The 16,678-nt window shown below is 43.1% G+C and overlaps 2 protein-coding genes across 5 annotated transcripts in view; one reads left to right on the top strand and one right to left on the bottom strand.

Moving 5' to 3' along the window:
• Positions 1-13,443, top strand: part of ciz1a (cdkn1a interacting zinc finger protein 1a) — a 25,516-nt gene extending 12,073 nt beyond the window's left edge. For 2 of the 3 annotated variants that reach the window (XM_072695396.1, XM_072695236.1), the window contains exons 8-16: positions 274-350; positions 439-654; positions 1,577-1,707; positions 2,291-2,384; positions 2,560-2,673; positions 2,862-2,981; positions 4,159-4,237; positions 4,364-4,485; positions 6,482-13,443. In XM_072695396.1, coding sequence (XP_072551497.1) covers positions 274-350; positions 439-654; positions 1,577-1,707; positions 2,291-2,384; positions 2,560-2,673; positions 2,862-2,981; positions 4,159-4,237; positions 4,364-4,485; positions 6,482-6,928 — 1,400 coding nt within the window. In that variant the 3' untranslated portion in view covers positions 6,929-13,443. The remainder of the gene's footprint in view (positions 1-273; positions 351-438; positions 655-1,576; positions 1,708-2,290; positions 2,385-2,559; positions 2,674-2,861; positions 2,982-4,158; positions 4,238-4,363; positions 4,486-6,481) is intronic. The other variant, XM_072695318.1, reaches the window with a different exon arrangement.
• Positions 12,904-16,573, bottom strand: bbln (bublin coiled coil protein). Of its 2 annotated transcripts, XM_072695600.1 has the most exons (3): positions 16,536-16,566; positions 16,290-16,411; positions 12,904-15,381 (listed from the first exon to the last, which is right to left on the bottom strand). In XM_072695600.1, the coding sequence occupies exons 2-3, from the start codon at positions 16,372-16,374 to the stop codon at positions 15,149-15,151; spliced, it is 318 nt and encodes a 105-aa protein (XP_072551701.1). In that variant the 5' UTR covers positions 16,375-16,411; positions 16,536-16,566; the 3' UTR covers positions 12,904-15,148. The 2 variants fall into 2 exon arrangements, with proteins under 2 accessions (XP_072551701.1, XP_072551618.1); XM_072695517.1 differs by having other exon boundaries at positions 16,290-16,573.
• Positions 16,574-16,678: the final 105 nt, after the last annotated feature.

Genomic DNA, 16,678 nt, shown 5'->3' with positions numbered 1-16,678 from the left:
CCAATACTTTTGGGATGAGCTGGGGACCATCCAACATCCTGACCTCACTGACAACACCTTTGCTGCTGAGTGCAATCAAATCCTAACAGCAATGCTTCAGAATCTAGTAGAAAGCCTTTTCTTCCCTGGACAGTAGGGCTATTTAATTTTAAATACCCATAATTAAGGAAAAACAATGAATGAGTAGGTGTCTCAATACTTTTGTCCATATAGTGTAGAAACATAAGCTGGGTCCAAGATTAAATTCTTCTCTGCTGTGTTTGTGACTTTCAGATTGCATAGTGGAGGAAGATGGTACCGTGGCAGGGTCGGAGGCAGCCGAGGCGGTGGAGCAAAGCCGAGCAGCTGAGGTTGGCGGCAGAGTAAACTGCTAAGTGCTGTGGAGGCAAATGTTTGTAATATACTGATCAGCTCCTGACTCATCTCCTCTTGCCACAGCAGGTGGAAGACCCTGAATCATCACACGAAGATGCAAAGCAGCAGAACAGTCCGGGTCAGTCTGAGCCTGCAGGCTCAGAGGCTGCTGCTGATGGTCAGGAGGACGCAGTCGAGTCAAGTGCTGTCAGAGGCACTGAGGAGACCAGAGAAGCAGGAGGCGAAGCTTCTAACAAGTTCTACTGCTATATCTGCAACATTACCTGTCACAACCAGCAGGTACACACCGTGCAGTTCTTGCCAGCAGGCAGTACACAATATCGACCAATCAGATCACAGGGAACTCTCTAGGAGTGAGCTGGCCCCGTAAGCCAGGCTTCAGAGAGTCAGGTGCTTTTCACTGCTGATGTGAAACAGTCAGTCACAGTCTGCTGGTTTGACGGGGTGGTTTATGATTTATACACTATATGTCCATATGTTTGTGGACGCCCCTTCTTATGACCGCATTCAGCTACTTAAAGCTGGACCCATTCCTGACACAGATGTGCAAATGCGAACACACAGCTTGTCTAGTCACTGTAGAGAAGTACTGCCAGTAGAATAGGCTCTCTGGAGCAAATAAGCATGAACCTATTGCCACTATGCTGCATGATGCCAGCTGTGGGCTAAAGGAGTTGTGGAGCAGTGGAACTTTCTGTGTTCTCTGGAATCGTGATGCTAGATCCAAAACTTTTGGGACAATTACTACAACAAAAGCAGGATGAACGTTTTTAATAGCCTTGATTTCAGAAGAAACAATGAATGAGAAGGTGTCCAAATACTTTTGATCATGCTGTGTAGTGTCTTGCTCTAATGGGCAAACATTTGAGCCAATCAGAACTGATAAAATCTAGTTAAAAAAAAAAAAAAAAGATATCCAACCTGCAGGCCCAGGTTTTACTTATGGAAATCTAAGATTAGCACCACCTGCTGGATAGGATCACCATGAGCAGCTTTAAATCATTCCAGGAAGGATATCCGACTACTATTCCAAACTGAACCCCCTTTTCGTCCAATACAGCATATTCATGGTGGGTGTAGGCAGAGGTAGAGGGTAACAACACCACCTTCCCTGTGGCGGAGATTATATGATATATTTTATTGTGTACTTTAAACTGGTGCAAAATCAGTAAGTCATGTGTTTGTGTGTCTGTGTGCACAGAATTTTCAGAGCCATATGAATGGACTGGCCCACCAGCAGAGGATGATGGAGATTCAGCACATGAGTAACGCCTGCCTCGTCACACTGCTACCGCGTGTGCAGGAGTCCCTGCAGGGAGGACGCAAGGATGGGTAAACTGAACACACAGCTGAAAACACAACCTTTAATAAAATATTCAACCATAACCACTTAATTTAAAAGCTGTTCTGTCTGAATATTGTTCCATTGCAAAACAGTATTAATGAACGTTTTGGAAGAGGGCAGAAGAACAGCAAAATGGAAAAATAAATGTAAAAAAATATATATTATTATAATATGCGGACAAAAGTATTTGGACACCTTACAGGAGCTTTTTAAGACATCCCATTCTAAATCCATATGATTAATATGGAGTTCTAACAGCAGGTTTGGAGCTCTCAACTCTCAAAAATGTGTGTAAAGGCAGACTGCATAGCTAGGCACTTGAGTGCCAGCGAACAAGAGTGGTAGTATAGTGTAATCTGGCCACGCAAACTGATAGAAGTTTTTACACAAACATTGGATCACTCCACTGAACACATGCTGTTTTTTTGCTCAGATATATGTACATTTTAACATTTTATTTTATTTATAATTATGCTATTATTTATTTATTTATTTATTTTTTTGGGCAAAGGGCCTTGTAACCCTGGAAGCACCTTTCAGTTTGTACTGTATATTTTAATGTGTCTGTAGGGAGAAAAGACCAGGCCTGCAGAGGTGGTGTGCCACCTGCCAAACCCACTTTACAACTAATGTCATGGACCATCGCAAGACCAAGGAGCACAAGGTGCAGTACAGCCTGCTAGCAACCATCTGTAAACCAAAGGCTATACAGACAATATAATTAAAATATCTATTTCATAACAAAACACTGAAAGCTAACAGAAACCAGATCCATTGTAATTTCTCTCTCTCTCTCTCTTTCTTTTTCTTTCTCACTCCCCCTGTTTCACTGGCTGCAGATTTGTAGCCGTTCCTCTAGCCCGACCTGCACGCTCTGCAAGCAGCAGTTCAGAACATCTAGAGAATTCGTAGAACACATGCAGTCCAGTGAGCACAAGCAGCGCATGGAGCAGGTACCCTCCAAAACACACACACACAGATGTTGTGGTTGGTAACCTTGACTGTAATGTGCAGACTTTTTTCCTTCCACTTGAACATGCTGCTTTTAAAAGTTTATGCTCATGGATTTGAATGATTTAGGACTGATTTTTTTTAAGAGTGTTTTATTGAGCATTTGATGTTTCCTTTTTTTTTTGTGCAGCTGTGGAAAGAAACTGGACAGGAGAATCTGAACGAGTGTTTGGACGCTTACGCAGTGGGATCAGATGAAGTGGGCATTGACAGCGATGAGGAGGAAAAACCTGATGAAGAAAATGGACAAGTAGGGGAAAACTGCACTTATTGATCTGATAAATCTGTAAATTCTACAGAAGGTATTGCAGAAAATTCCTGTCCATCTGTCTGAAAAACATGAATTGCCTCATACAAAAGCCTTCATGGTGTTTAGTCATAAGAATCTGAGAATGAGCAGTTACTAGCCCTGTTAATACCGTAATTCAGGCAGTTGCGAGAATGGAAAAAGTGTGGTTTTGGGGAACCAGGCTTCCCGTTATACCAGAGACTGCATTTATTGAGTGTTTAAATTGTTGTTTAATGTAATAAATAGTTGGGGTGTAAAATGCTGAGCTATCATTTAACAAGCCTATTTACCACCCTGTTATTTTACTTTAGAATTGATCAATGGTAAGCTCTACTTTTACTGTCTGGTTTATGACCCTGTGAAAGGCTTAAAAAAAATAATAATATTGAGCTGGTTCTTTCCCTTCTAATGTGCATGTAGGTTAAGTTTGGTTCAGCTGAGATAGTCCAGTTTGTTTTTGAAGGAGCGGATGATCGAGAGGAGAGATGGTCGGTTGCCTGACTTCAGCTTTTAGCCAAGTTCAGATCCCTGTTTGCTTTCCCTGGCTTTCTCTTCGTTACGTGCTGAGTTTGAGCTCACCTTCTGCAGACACTGGCCAACCAAGGCCATGAGGCCCTGGTTCCTGTAGAAACCCGTATCCCCATAACTAGCAGAGGTTGAAGGTGATGAGCTGCTCTAAAGTATCAACAACACCTTATTCTGCTGAAGTCTTTGTTGCGTTGTACTGCTTCACTGGCTTTGACTAGAGCTTTCTCTAGTGGGTGGGACTTATGTTAATGTTGAAGGTGTACAGTTAACAAGTCGAGACTGTGATGTAACAGTTTTGGGGTTTTGGAATCGGCCCGTCTTCCAGCGCTGTTTTTGTTCTGCTGGATTTTCTTTTGAAGGAGGAACTGCAGTGTTTGAGGTTCACAGTTTGTCACTTTCAGTGTATTGAACTCTCATTATTCAGCTGTGTCATGATCAGTTTAATTCTAGGGCTTATTTAAAGAATCACATGTATGGAAAATTATGGCAATTTTATATGAGCAGATGATGTAAATGGTAGTAATGTCTTTTCCAGTGAATGTGTCAGTAGAAAGAAATAGATGCAGTGTAATAATGAATGTTAAGTGGTTCCTGTCATTCTCACTCTCAGGAAGGGCTGCCTATGCAGATGGAGATCACACTGGAAGAAATGACAGAGGAGGATGAATTTGACCAGGACACGGTATATGGTAAGGAAGAACACTGCTTTTTATTATGGATTTCAGCTGTAAATAATACAGTTCTCATTAAAGGTTATTTTGTGTTTGAATTAGTGGGAAGTACATTAAATCTTGTTACTGTGATTTTTCTCCAAGGTTCCAGTTTCATTATTCCCGTGGCTGGCTTTCTGTGCCGATTGTGTAACCAGTTCTATCACTTTGAGGCGTCTGCGCGACACACTCATTGCAAGACACTCCAACACTTTCAGAATATGAAGGTAAGTGTCAAACTTGCTCTGCATCATCCTTTTTTTAACCACAGCAATTATGGGCAGGACCTTTTATGGGTAATCATATAAGGCAGGCATGGGGAACTGAGGGCTGGGGTTTGGAGCTGATTTCCCTGCTCCTACAGACCTACTAAATCTGGTTATTAATGGGCGAGTTGAATAAGGTATCTTTGAGCAGGAAAAGCACAAAACCGTGCAGAAATCGGGCCCTCCAAGACGGACATTTCATGTCCCTGATACCCTGGTAAAAACAAATGTATTTATGTAGACTTTGACAACAATGAATGTTGCCACTGGCTTGCTCAAAAGAGGCTTGAACCCAGATGTCTGTAAAGCTGCTTGTGACAATAATAGCAAACGAAACACTCACTCAGATCGAGAGGCAGAATCCTTCACAGTAACCAAGACACAAAAGCGGAACCCATCCTCCCCAGGTCGACACCCAATAGAAAGATGAAGAACTAAACAAATAAAAACAACAATAAATCAAAACCGAATCAGAAGAAAAATGGCAAATAGATTGCATAAAAGATGAAAAAGTGAGCGAAATGGTAAAGTCTGTGTCCATTTCAAACCACCTGCATTGTTTAAAATACAAAAATGAGTTAAATATTATATTGTAATACAGAAATACTTGTTTGACTGTGATGTAGATGTACAGACATTGCAAGGACATAAGCAGCTGCAATGGATGTACCCTTCACATCACACCTAAAATTAGTGGATTTTTTGTTTTGTTTTTTTTCTTTTAAATGTTTTATTATTTTTAAGTCACTGTTTAAAAAAGTGCTACAAAGACATGAAGAGCGAAAATTGGCCTGTAAATGAGTTGATGAATCCGAAGCAACCAAATACCCATGTGCTTCATATGTTGTCACTGTCACGCAAAAGCCTAAAATCTAAAAAATTAACTTTACAGGAGGAGGAAAAAAACCTTACCTTTCAATGGAAGTCAATGGGAAAAGATTCAAAGTCATTTTTTAGCATTTCTATTGCTCTATTCATAATGAAATTCTGATAACATGAAGAATAACTGTCAGATTCGCAATATGTCAAAGTGAAAATCGGCAAAAATGGAGATACAGGGTTGTGATAAACTAATAGACAAACAGGCACAACACATTTAATGCTCAGTTAATCAGTCCAAGAAAAGGCTGACTGGCTGGTCTTCTTAGCTTTAATCATATCGTAACATGTCATGCAAAAACCTGGCATCTCCATTTTGCGGTCTTTGACTTTTTACAGAATCAGAATCTCACAGTTGTTCTTTACATTGAATCAAAATTACATGATTAATGGACCAATTACAAATTCTATTGAAAACAGCGTCTCCGCTACATACATTTTAAAGCGCCAGGCCGCTGCTGCTTTTGAATGTCATGAAATGACCAATTCTGCAGAGGGCTTTTCATTTAAAATGAAGAATACATGAAGTGGAGACATGTGATAACGCCCAAGCCAGTCTTTCTATCTGTACATACCCGACTAAAGTGAGGGAGAAATAAAGACCGGGAGAAGAGAGAAGAGCCTAGATAACAATAAACTAGCTAACGTTAAGTCAAGAGGTTTTACAGTAGAAAAGGACCGGTGGGGGCGCGGTGGTCGGTTCTCACATTCCTTTAGTGACGGCGTCAGAAAAGGGGAAAGGGAACGGCTTTGTAATACTATCAGCTGTTTGATCATCTACCAGCAAAAAACCCAACACACACACACACACAGAAATCAGTATTCATGACCGTGATAAGCACTCATGTTAACGTCTTGACGGACATATTTCATATGTAGTATAATGTGGTGGAGCTCCATCTCTGACCACCTCCAAATATAGATCACAGGGCATCCTGGCTGTGTTTACGCCTGATTTTTTTTATGTGGACAAGCGAACTCCGAACTTGATCCAATCACCAAAGACCTAATCCTAAGCTCTAGTCCACTCTAAAAACCAGATGATGGTAACTGTTGTATTGATGTTTGTTTATTACAGAAATATAAGGCCTTAAAGCTGAAAGAGGACTCGACAGCAGAGTCAATCTGCGGCAGCTCAGCGGACAATCACCCTGAGAACACGGACCCCCCGGCCAGACCGGCTCTCGGTAGCGCCTCTTTAGGTGACCCGTCTATCAGCAACAGTAGACTAGCTCTGGAGAGCTCCTCTGAATCAGCTACTACTCATCAGGGAAGCACTACCGCCACCGCAGCAACCACCACCGCAGCCACCAGCACAAGCAACAGCAGCAGCAGACCCCCTTCCCCCAGCCAGCAGGCGGCGTCCGTACCCCCCAGCAGGCCTGGAGAAATGGAGGAAGAGACAGTTACGGAGGAGCCGGAGGAAGAAGACGACGTTCAAAGCAGCGTCCAAGAGGAAAAGCCCAGCAGAGGGCGTGGCAGGGCGTCGGCAAAGAAAAGAGGGAGAGGAGGAAGAAGACGCTGAGGGAATGGAAAGAGTGCGGAATGGAAAAAGAGGACCGAGCTGCTATCTAGTGTGAATGAGAGGGAGCTTGATTTTATCTCCGGTTTACCTGTCCCCTGCAGTGTACCTCTTCAGCTAAAACAGCAGAAAGCCAGGACAATCCCAGTAGAGAATAGGTCTTAGTTTCACTCAGCCTTCTGTTGTAGGTGTTTGCCCCAGATTTTTCAAACCATAAAGCGAAACGTGTGGGTCGTAGTACTACTTCTTTTTACCGGAGCTTCAGACAGTCAAAAGGTGGGATAAGGTGGAGCTGTGTGACTAACTTTTCAAAGGACGTTGCATATAAAGGACGTTCCCCTCGGTTTGCGCTCTCGATTCTGCACAAGCTTGTAGTGACTTAGAATGTAGCAACACTTAAGCATTTTTAAAAAGGTGGTTTTGTTAAAAAAAAAAAAAAACTGTCAAGGTACTAAATTTTGAAATTTGATGTCTTAAAAGTTGCTCAGATTGGTTCTCGATCTGATTTGAGTGACTGAGAAGAACGAGATGTTTTAATTTAATACCCATTTTAAGGGAGGTAGCCCACCTTTTTTTTTGTTTTTGTGGTTTTTTTAATAATTAATCTATATTTTTACGGGAGGTGTCTCTTATTGCCCTAAAACTGTTAAATTTAAGAATGTATCAAACTGCTGCCCCAATTTTGTCTACAGATCAAGCCCTGACTCAGAAAACAAAACTTTTCCTGGCTTTAGTTTCAGAGTACTCAGGCGATTCATGATCGGCTAGATGTTGGATGCTGCTGACAGACATCGATTAGACTGTCTAGACTGGTGGATCCCAACCCTGGTCCTGGAGGGCATGCTGCTCTGCATATTTTAGAGATTACCCCACGGATGGGCAATGTGGGCCAGAGTCCAGCATAGTTTGCTGAGTTCTCTGCTCTTAACAGAGCTGCTGAACCTGGCAATTAAGGTTTAGAGTTGAGAGGAAAAGCTTGAAACTGTGCAGGAATCCGGCACGGCCCACGTACCCTGTTCTTACCACACCTGATCCAGGTCATCGACTAATTACCAGTTTGAGGGTGGTGTTTTAGAGCAGGAAACCACTCAAATGTCCTCCCGGAGGTCCTCCAGGGGGTCCTCCAGGACCAGGGTTGGGAACCACTGGGCTAGACGACGGTAGTTTCATTATTGCTGCAGTAAAATCACCAGTGTTTTCAGACTGAAAGTTAGGTGTGGGCAATGGGGGACGGAGTCCTGCACAGTTCGCTGATTTCCCTGCTCTAACAGACCTGCTGAACCTGGTAATTAATAGGGGAGTTGAATCCAGTGCGCTTGAGCAGGAAAAGCCCAAAACTGTGCAGGAGTCCGGCCCCTCAGGACGGCAGTTGCCCATCCCTGCTGTAAGTGGGCTTGTTTTGGGATGAACAGGCTCATGTGGGCTTTGATTGAGCTCATTGAGCCCTTATTTAGGATTTTACTGTGTGTCCTGGAGATGGGCAGCAATGGAAACGGTGTCACTGTGAGAGGTGACAGGAGTCGAGACTTGATAAAGTGGTCCCAGGTAGCAAACGTTGTCGCATTGGATTCACCTGAGTGGACAGAAAGTCCCTTTTCTCACCGAAAAACGGGCTCAGTTTGGAGGAGGAGGGCTTCTCTAGACCAGATTATTCTGGGGTTAAACAGACGAGAACATTCAGGTTAGCTTTAGCAGGATCACACAAAGCCAGCACTCTTTAATGAGCTTTTTGTACGCATGCTGTTCCAATGACCAATACCCAGGCTACAGCCTAAAGAACTTGATGATACCTTTTTAGTTCCTTGGTAAATGTTTCTCCGTTCGTAGCCAGAGTAAGCCCGGATTCTCAGATTCTTCACCACTGTTCTGGGCCCATCTTAGTCCTGATGGTTGTGCTGTTGCTAGCGTAGCTGATTAAGTGACCATGTCGTTCACGTCTTTCTTTTTTTTTGTTGTGTTTTGATTACTACGCTGCACTGGAAATGTAAGTGTGACGAGGGAAGTTCATGGACTGATTTTCTTCTAACCACTTTCCTTTTAGCCAGGAATCCTTGTAGACTAGTCAGTTTAGTAGCTAACTCTCGGCTGTTTTCCTAAAACCAGGTAAAACAACCAGATTCTAAAAGCAGGGTTTTGTAGATGTTAAGCATTGCAGGAAGTTTGGAACTAGGGCATTATGTCCACCACCTAGTTTCTACACTGTCCATTCTATCAGCTCCACTGTAGTTCATCCGTTTCTCTGCATACTTTATCATCAGCCTCCTTTCACCCTGTTTGTTCTTCAATGCCCAGGACCCCACAGGACTGACCACCACAGAGCAGAGGTAGTATCATTCTCAGCACTGCAGTGACACTCACATGGTGGTGGAGTGTTAGTAGTGTGTGTGTGCACTGAGAATAGTCCACCAACCGGAGGTATTCAGCCAACAGCATCCTGTGGGCACTGCTGAAGCTGGACTACAAGGTGGACCAGCCAGGTAGGAGTGTCTACTAGAGTGGACAGTGAGTGGACTGACAGTGTTTAAACACTCCAGCAGCACTGCTGTGTCTGATGCACTCATACCACCAGCACAACACACACACACCCAAACACTGAGAATGACCCACCACTCTAACACTACCCGCTCTATGGTGGTCAGTCCTGTTGGGTTCTGAGCATTGAAGAACAAACAGGGTGAGAGGAGGCTGATAACGGAGTCTGCAGATGAACAGTCTGGAACTACAGAACTACACAGTGGCCTGTATGGTCAGTGGAGCTGATGGAATGGGCAGTGAGTGTAGAAACATGGATCGTCGGTGGATATGAGCTAACAGACAGCCCTTATTTGATGACGAACCCTGGCTATTATACTTGGAGTGTAATAACGAACAGAAATTACTCATGTACGTGTGTCGGGCTTCATTTAAAAAGTGGGAGAAGACGGAGAACGTCTTCCACAAGTTCAGTTTGTTTAGGTTATTGATCCATCACATGTTGCTGTACCTCCCTTCTGATTCTGTGTTCATTAAAACCTAATCCGACTCGGACGTCGCGGAAAATAACTCTGGCCGTCTTGCCGGTCATTTCGCAAGATGCTGAAATCTTGGCAGCCGTTCCCCATGTGTGCAAACGTAAAAGGCCAGATCCTTTGACTGGAGGACGTCTCGCACGACTCCTCAAAATCATAAAACTAGAAAAACATTAATTTATGACTGGTCATAGCCGTGTAGAGGTGAACACTGACCTTAGTGCCGTTTCATACAGAGGTCTTTGAGAAGCGTTGTGATCTTTCTACATCCCCAGTGGCATTATCTATGTGGACGATGTTGGATGTGATACGTTAATTTTCTTCTTTGTTTGTTTTTTCACTTTAAATATTGTGCTTTATTGTTTTATTTAATTTTGTGTTAAATGTGCAGCTCTGAATACACACTGGAAAAGGTGAAAGTGCAGATGTGTAAATGCTTGGCCTGGCTGTTGCACCGAATGGTCTGTGTACAGTGAATACTCAGTTCTGCAGATCACAGACTAACGCTTGTGCTTTCAGTACTGTTTAAAGGAGAATCCTCTGGGCATTGCTGCGTCCTATCTGTGGGTGTTTCCTGATGGTTAAGTTTAACAGCTGAATTTAGCGTAATGCCTTTACTTTAATGCACAAACCTTTACAGAAGAAATTCTACGACTAGGGAGGCAGTAACACTGAATTTCGAGGCTGATCCAGTATCCGAAACATAGCAGGTTTTAGAGGCTTTTGCTAAAAATCAGCTATTTTAACACAAAATCCACAACAGAACTTTAAAGATGGATCATTGATGCTTTCACGCCTACCTTGTTTGATCTGGACCTTCTGACTTTTCAATTGGTGGTCCGGACCAAAAGATGTGGTCTTAATCAACTTAACCATGGTTGGGTTAGTTTGCAGAGCTAGGTTCAGACTTACGGACCAGTTACCGGAAATTGAGGCGGAGATCGAGACCCATTACACAACAGAAGATGACAAAGAACTGGTGTTTATGCTCCGCCCACAACTGTGTCCTTTCATAGCACCTGTTGCTTCACCCTTTGAGTTTAGATTCTCTAGATTAGGTCTCCAAGCCTCCAATGCCACTACACTGGACACTTGGAGAAGTTTTATTTACCATCATGCTAAAATAAATGGACAAAAGTATTGGGACACCTGCTCTTTCATTCTTTCTTCTAAAGCAAGGGTATTGAAAATGGATTATCCTGCTTTTGTTGGAGTAGCTGTCTCTACGGTCTAGAGAAGAAGGCGTTCTACTATTACTGGATTCTGGAGAAGCACAACTGTGGGGATTTGATTGCATTCAGCAACAGGAGCATTAGTGAGATCTGGGTGTTGGATGATGACCACGTCACCCTAAAAGTTCTGGGTGGATCACCAACCAGCAAACGGCAACAGTGGCTATGAAAACACAGATCGGGGGGGTTAAGGACCAGCGATGTGCAGAACTAGTCCCGTATGGAGCCTGATTAACTGTCTGCAGGCGGGATCATTTAACTTTAGCCACACTATGGAGTTCAGCCTCCGTACTCAGTACTCTCTGTTTAAGGCTTTCAGAGTCGTGGTGTTACTCATTCACTGTTGTGGAAGTTAGTCAACGTCCTCATGAACATCAAGTGTTAACACAGTATTAGTCACCCTGCACTCATGAGTGTGTCTGGTCCAGGGGTCGGATTCACAAAGGCTTTCCTATGAAACCATTTAGAAGAATCCTAAGAGAAACACTAAGATGTTCAGGATAATTGGCCTCATTTACCAAAATCAGCCTAACAATTACCCTAATTTTAAACCCTTAATGTAGAAAGGCTTATTACACACTAAGGTGCATTACTCAGTAACTACAGTGACTTCAGTACAAACTGGAGGGGCTATTGTTTGGGCGGACCATTGGCTGTTTAAAGGGTTAACGTGCAGAATTGTTCACAGCTCTGTGCTTATAATGATGGATCCTATTTTCCATGTAAACTGAACAAATCCCTAATAAGAAAACTCTGAATGAATGAATGTCAGAATCTTTGTAAAAACTGTATTAAGATAAAATGTGGTCGGTGAATGAGGCCCGGTGTTCTTTAAATACAATTCCACCCTCAAGTCTTACATTTGATCATAACTGATTCAAGATTTTCCATTATTTTAGTTAAATCTGTGCAGTGAAGAGCAAGAGGAGGACAAACCAGTTAAAACCAACCCTCAACAAGAGCTATAGGTTACTGAAGCAGAATCCTCTTTGGAGAAGTGTGGAGTTACACCAGAAAGCCATTGATGTCCTTAAGACCCTGTTTATCCTGGTCACTTGGTGCGTATTGAGAAACCCCTCACACTACCACCAGTGATAAATGCAGCACATCCAGCAAATTTACATTTCCCGTCCCACACAGCAATTAGATATCATCCTGACTGACCGGAGACGCATGTGGCTAAAATCTAATCAGGAGACAGTCCAGATACTAGTCACATGAGGGTAAACAGGGTCCAACAGTACGTGAGGAACATCTCCACTTTCCAGTTCAATTAGATGTTAATTAGCAATTCAGCTGTTGACCTTCTGAACTCTTACAGTCTAAGACTGGTGTGAAGCTGTGGAAGTTCAGCATTTTTTAAGAATAAGAGACCACATTTAATAACATTTAAAAAGTGGAAAGTTGAATTTAATAAGAATGTACTTTTCAGTCCGGTTCAGTCGGACTCCGGTTCGTTTTGACTCAAGCTGTGAATCGTTTGGGCAGGTGTGAACACAGCCATCACTCAGATTCAGCACCCCAAGACCCCTGAGATGAGGTGGTCTCAGTGTGGTCCCAAACAAACTCTGCAGCACTTTGTTTGTGGGGAGAACCTGATCTGACCTCGATCCGACTCCACTATCAGGTGTACTCCTCAAGCTCCCATGTTAAACGGCAAAAATCTGCACTACTCCAGAGTACAGGTCCAGAGGACCTTCTCACTCCACTCCAGAAAGGTCTGACCAATCAGCAGAGATAACGTTCTCATGTGGTTTTTATTCAGAGGAAGAGGAAACCAACTGTAGGTCCGAAAAAAACGCCCAGAGACACTTTTGTGAATCCGGCCCAGACATCTAACTGCACAATTCTGTCCCAATCCTGAGTGTTTCAGAGGGTACCGGTCAAGCTGACGGCCTCCCTGCAGTATTTGTCAGGCCAGTTTTTGGAAGCCATATGTCAGTAGCAAAAAATATTCACCTAAAACCTCATCAGCTTCATTCACAGATGGGTAATCATGTTTCCCAACATGCGGACGTTGCGGACGAACCATGAGGAATTAAAGATATGATGTTAAAGGCAGGCTATTACACTGTAGAGGTGTGTAGAGTTTCGAGTCCAGGACCACGGCATCATGGAAACGGTCATTTTAGGATGGACACCAGGATGGAATTGTACATTTCATAATCTATTTTTATTCAGCAAATGAGAAACAAAAAAGGAATAGATCAAAAAATATGGTTTTATAGCAGCTGGAAGTATCATGTATTTTTTTGGATGTTTTGTTTTTTCTGCATTTGGGTCATTTTAATGTTAATTAAAATATTTGATGATTATCTTGTTTTTTTTGTGCGTTTTTAAAATCAGAAGCGACACAACAGCCTATAATCTGAATAGACTTCCTTCACATGGTGAGACGTTCACCTGGAATGACTTAATGATTCAAGTTCAACATAAAAATAGCAGTGAGAGTAAATTCCCAGTACATCAAGAGGAAACTTGTGTGCTAAAATTGGGTCCCGTCCTAGTCTTACTGGTGTGCAAAGTTGTAGGGCACAACTCCAGTCCTGGGGGAGCAGGCTCCAGCACATTATGGTGGTTTACCCACTCAAACACTCCTCATTCAACACCTCAATTAATTACCAGGGTGTGCTTAAGTAGGACAGCCACCAAACCTTCTCAGGAGTAGAGTTGTGCACCCCTGGCCCAGGTTTCATCAAAGGGAGCAAAGAGGGCACTCATGAACTTCAGAAGAACAGCTGGGACATACATCTGGACCTTGAATCCAGTGTCCGGTCTTGGCCCGGGTGGTCCTCGGTAGGTGTGACCCTACTTGGCCGAACAATTTAATTACCTTAACTTCCAGCAAGAACAAAATCCAGGACTGGCAACTGGACTCAAGGGCCAGACTCGTAGACTTCTGCTGTAGTGTGTCCCAGCGGTCCTTCTGAACTTCATGAGTGTCCTCTATGATCAACTTTGATGAAACCTGCATGGAAGCAAATTAACAGTGGTGTCTAATCCACAGGGTAGAACTCCTCAGACAACACAGTCTGGCTGTTCAAGGGGAATTCCACCCAATTTCCAAAATTTCCTGATGAACAGATTAGTAGAAATGACTCAGTTAGTTTGGGATTTCTACAGATTTTTGGGAAAAGTAAAGTCATTCAGAGTGGTTTGGTGTGAAACACTCAACTTCGAATTGCTCACAGTGGTGGTGAACAGATCCAGGCATTTTAAGGGGCCTTCACAACAGTGTTATTACATTAAATGGTTAAAAGTTTTTGGCCTAAAATGAAAAATACATGTGGTGTTAAGTTAAAAATTATTATATTATTACTATTATTATTATTTATTTGTAAAAAAAAAAACAAAAAAAAAAAAAACTATGGATATCGGAGCTGGTTTCACGCCAAACCCCACTCTGAATGGCTCACACCTCTTCTCTGATTACATCTCAACCACTGACTTATTTAAGTACCTGTAACAACTGCTTTCCACCAGATCAATGACCTGCACTACCCCTAACTCCACCCAAATGACCCACTTCTCTTTGCTTGGTACCCCAATAGCAAGGGTAACCATGCTCGGCACAGGGGCTCAGCTGGATCATGGATTTGTAACCCTACTGTCCAATGGAAAAGCGCCAGCAGCTGCCTGACCAACATATCCAGGGGTGCTATATAAAATGCATGTACCTGGCCAATGAGCTGCACTGTGACTGTAACCCACAAGTGATTAAAAAAATATTAAACAGTCAGATATGGTACACAGCCTATGCCAGTCTGTCCCAAATGCACGAACCCAGCACTCCTGCAAGCTGCTGACCCTGCCTTAGTACAGACCTGGCTGGAAATCCTGGACTGCAGGACTGAAGGGGACAAACACTGATCTACTGAATAACATGCGAAGGAATATGGAGGCCAGACCAGCTCTACAGCATCGTAGGGATTTATCACAGCAGAACGAGTCTAGACTGGACTAAAGCGTCCACTCTGTTGTGCCTAACTGGGCGGAGAGTCTTCATTAGAGTGGGGAGGAGGAGGAGGAGGAGGAGAAGTAGGTCGGTTCTGATCCTTCTGGTCTTTCTCGTTCAGCTGAGCCCGAAACTCCTGCCTGGCCTGCCGGTTGGACTCCAGCAGTTCGTGCAGTTTTCCGTTCAGAGCATCGTTGCGCTCCTCCAGGTCATCTAGACACGAGTTGATCTGGTCCAGCATGGAGTTGATAGCTGCATACTCTGGTTAAAAGAAGAAGAAGAAGAAGAAGGATTTTTAGACTACAACATTAAAGCAGCAGTATATAGAATAGGCATTACAGTCAGGATGTGTTATTTGCGCTTTGAGAAACCCCAAAAGGACGTGATTTACACACGCTTTTCTGGACAAGCTGAGAGATCCAGCAGCAGCAGCATCATCTGAAGGTGAAGCAGCATGTGGACTGAGGTGGTAGAGGCAAAATGCTGCCTAATGCTGCTTTAAGTGAAACACTGGGGCAGTTTAAAGCATTGTTATTCTCATGCAAGCAAAAAACTACAACTCCCATGATGCACTTTTGAATTTTGAATTTTGAAAATGTAAATAATTACTTATTTTACATTATTAATATTTGGCATTGGGTTGACATTCATATCCACAGCAACTCACATGTGAATCACGTGACAGCTGTATGTGAACCCTAGAGCTGATCGGATTAGCTAGTTAGTTAGCTACATATGCTAGCTAGCTAACTAGCTAAAGCATTGACCGTTTATGTGCAGAATCATGTTGTCTCTTGTTAAACCCCGCTCAAATCTTTATATAAATCTATAACAAATTGATTTTAGAACAAATAGAGTTATTAACTAATGCAAGATGCGTTTTGTCCTGTTTTAAACCCGAATAACGCGTTAGCTAATTAGCTTCAGTGCGATCTCTCCGTTCCACCTTAAATCCCCCAGCCGTTCACATAGACAGTCAGCGACCCTCGGGCTCCCTCACCGTTCTGCCAGCGCTGCATCTCTTAAGGTGGAACGGACAGTTCGAGCAAGAAGCTACAAAACGAGCCCGATTCAAGCCTAGAGGTCATATATGTTTAGCTCGCACTACAGACGTGTAGTCAGTCAGTCAGTCAGTCAGTCAGTTAGATGACCGGCCCTAATGAACTCACCTTCCTCGTTGAATTCGTCCTCATCATCAACGATCCCCTCATCCGCGCTCATATTTGGGTCTCCGTTTGGTCCGGACATTTTCATCTCACGCACCAAAACACCAAAGGCGAACTACAAGCAGCTGATGTTGAAATAACACAATTAGCTAACTAAATTAAGACTTTCTGAACAACTACACACATTTAAAAAAGCAGAGTTATAAAATAAAGCCCGAATAAAGTCGCTGTTTCACACGACAGCCAAACCTCCTGCAGGCATCAGCTGACTGACGGCCCGGCACCACACTGAGGCCCTTCAGCTGCCTGCGCTGCCACAGCGAAATAAACAACATCAAATAATACACAATAAACACAACAGAAATAGAAAAATTAATGATAAAATTAAATAA

The sequence above is a fragment of the Salminus brasiliensis genome, chromosome 1 (assembly GCF_030463535.1).
Source record: "Salminus brasiliensis chromosome 1, fSalBra1.hap2, whole genome shotgun sequence".
Classification (NCBI taxonomy): domain Eukaryota; kingdom Metazoa; phylum Chordata; class Actinopteri; order Characiformes; family Bryconidae; genus Salminus; species Salminus brasiliensis.
The sequence above is the reverse complement of the archived record's forward strand: the minus strand, read 5'-3'. Positions and strand labels throughout refer to the sequence as shown.

What these genes read in the sequence shown, in the direction of transcription:
- bbln (XM_072695517.1), bottom strand. Translation starts at nt 16,374, where the DNA reads ATGAAAATGTCCGGACCAAACGGAGACCCAAATATGAGCGCGGATGAG. An exon ending in GGACGAATTCAACGAGGAAG is followed by an intron (nt 15,382 to 16,289) that starts GTGAGTTCATTA and finishes TCTTTTAACCAG; the next exon opens with AGTATGCAGCTATCAACTCC.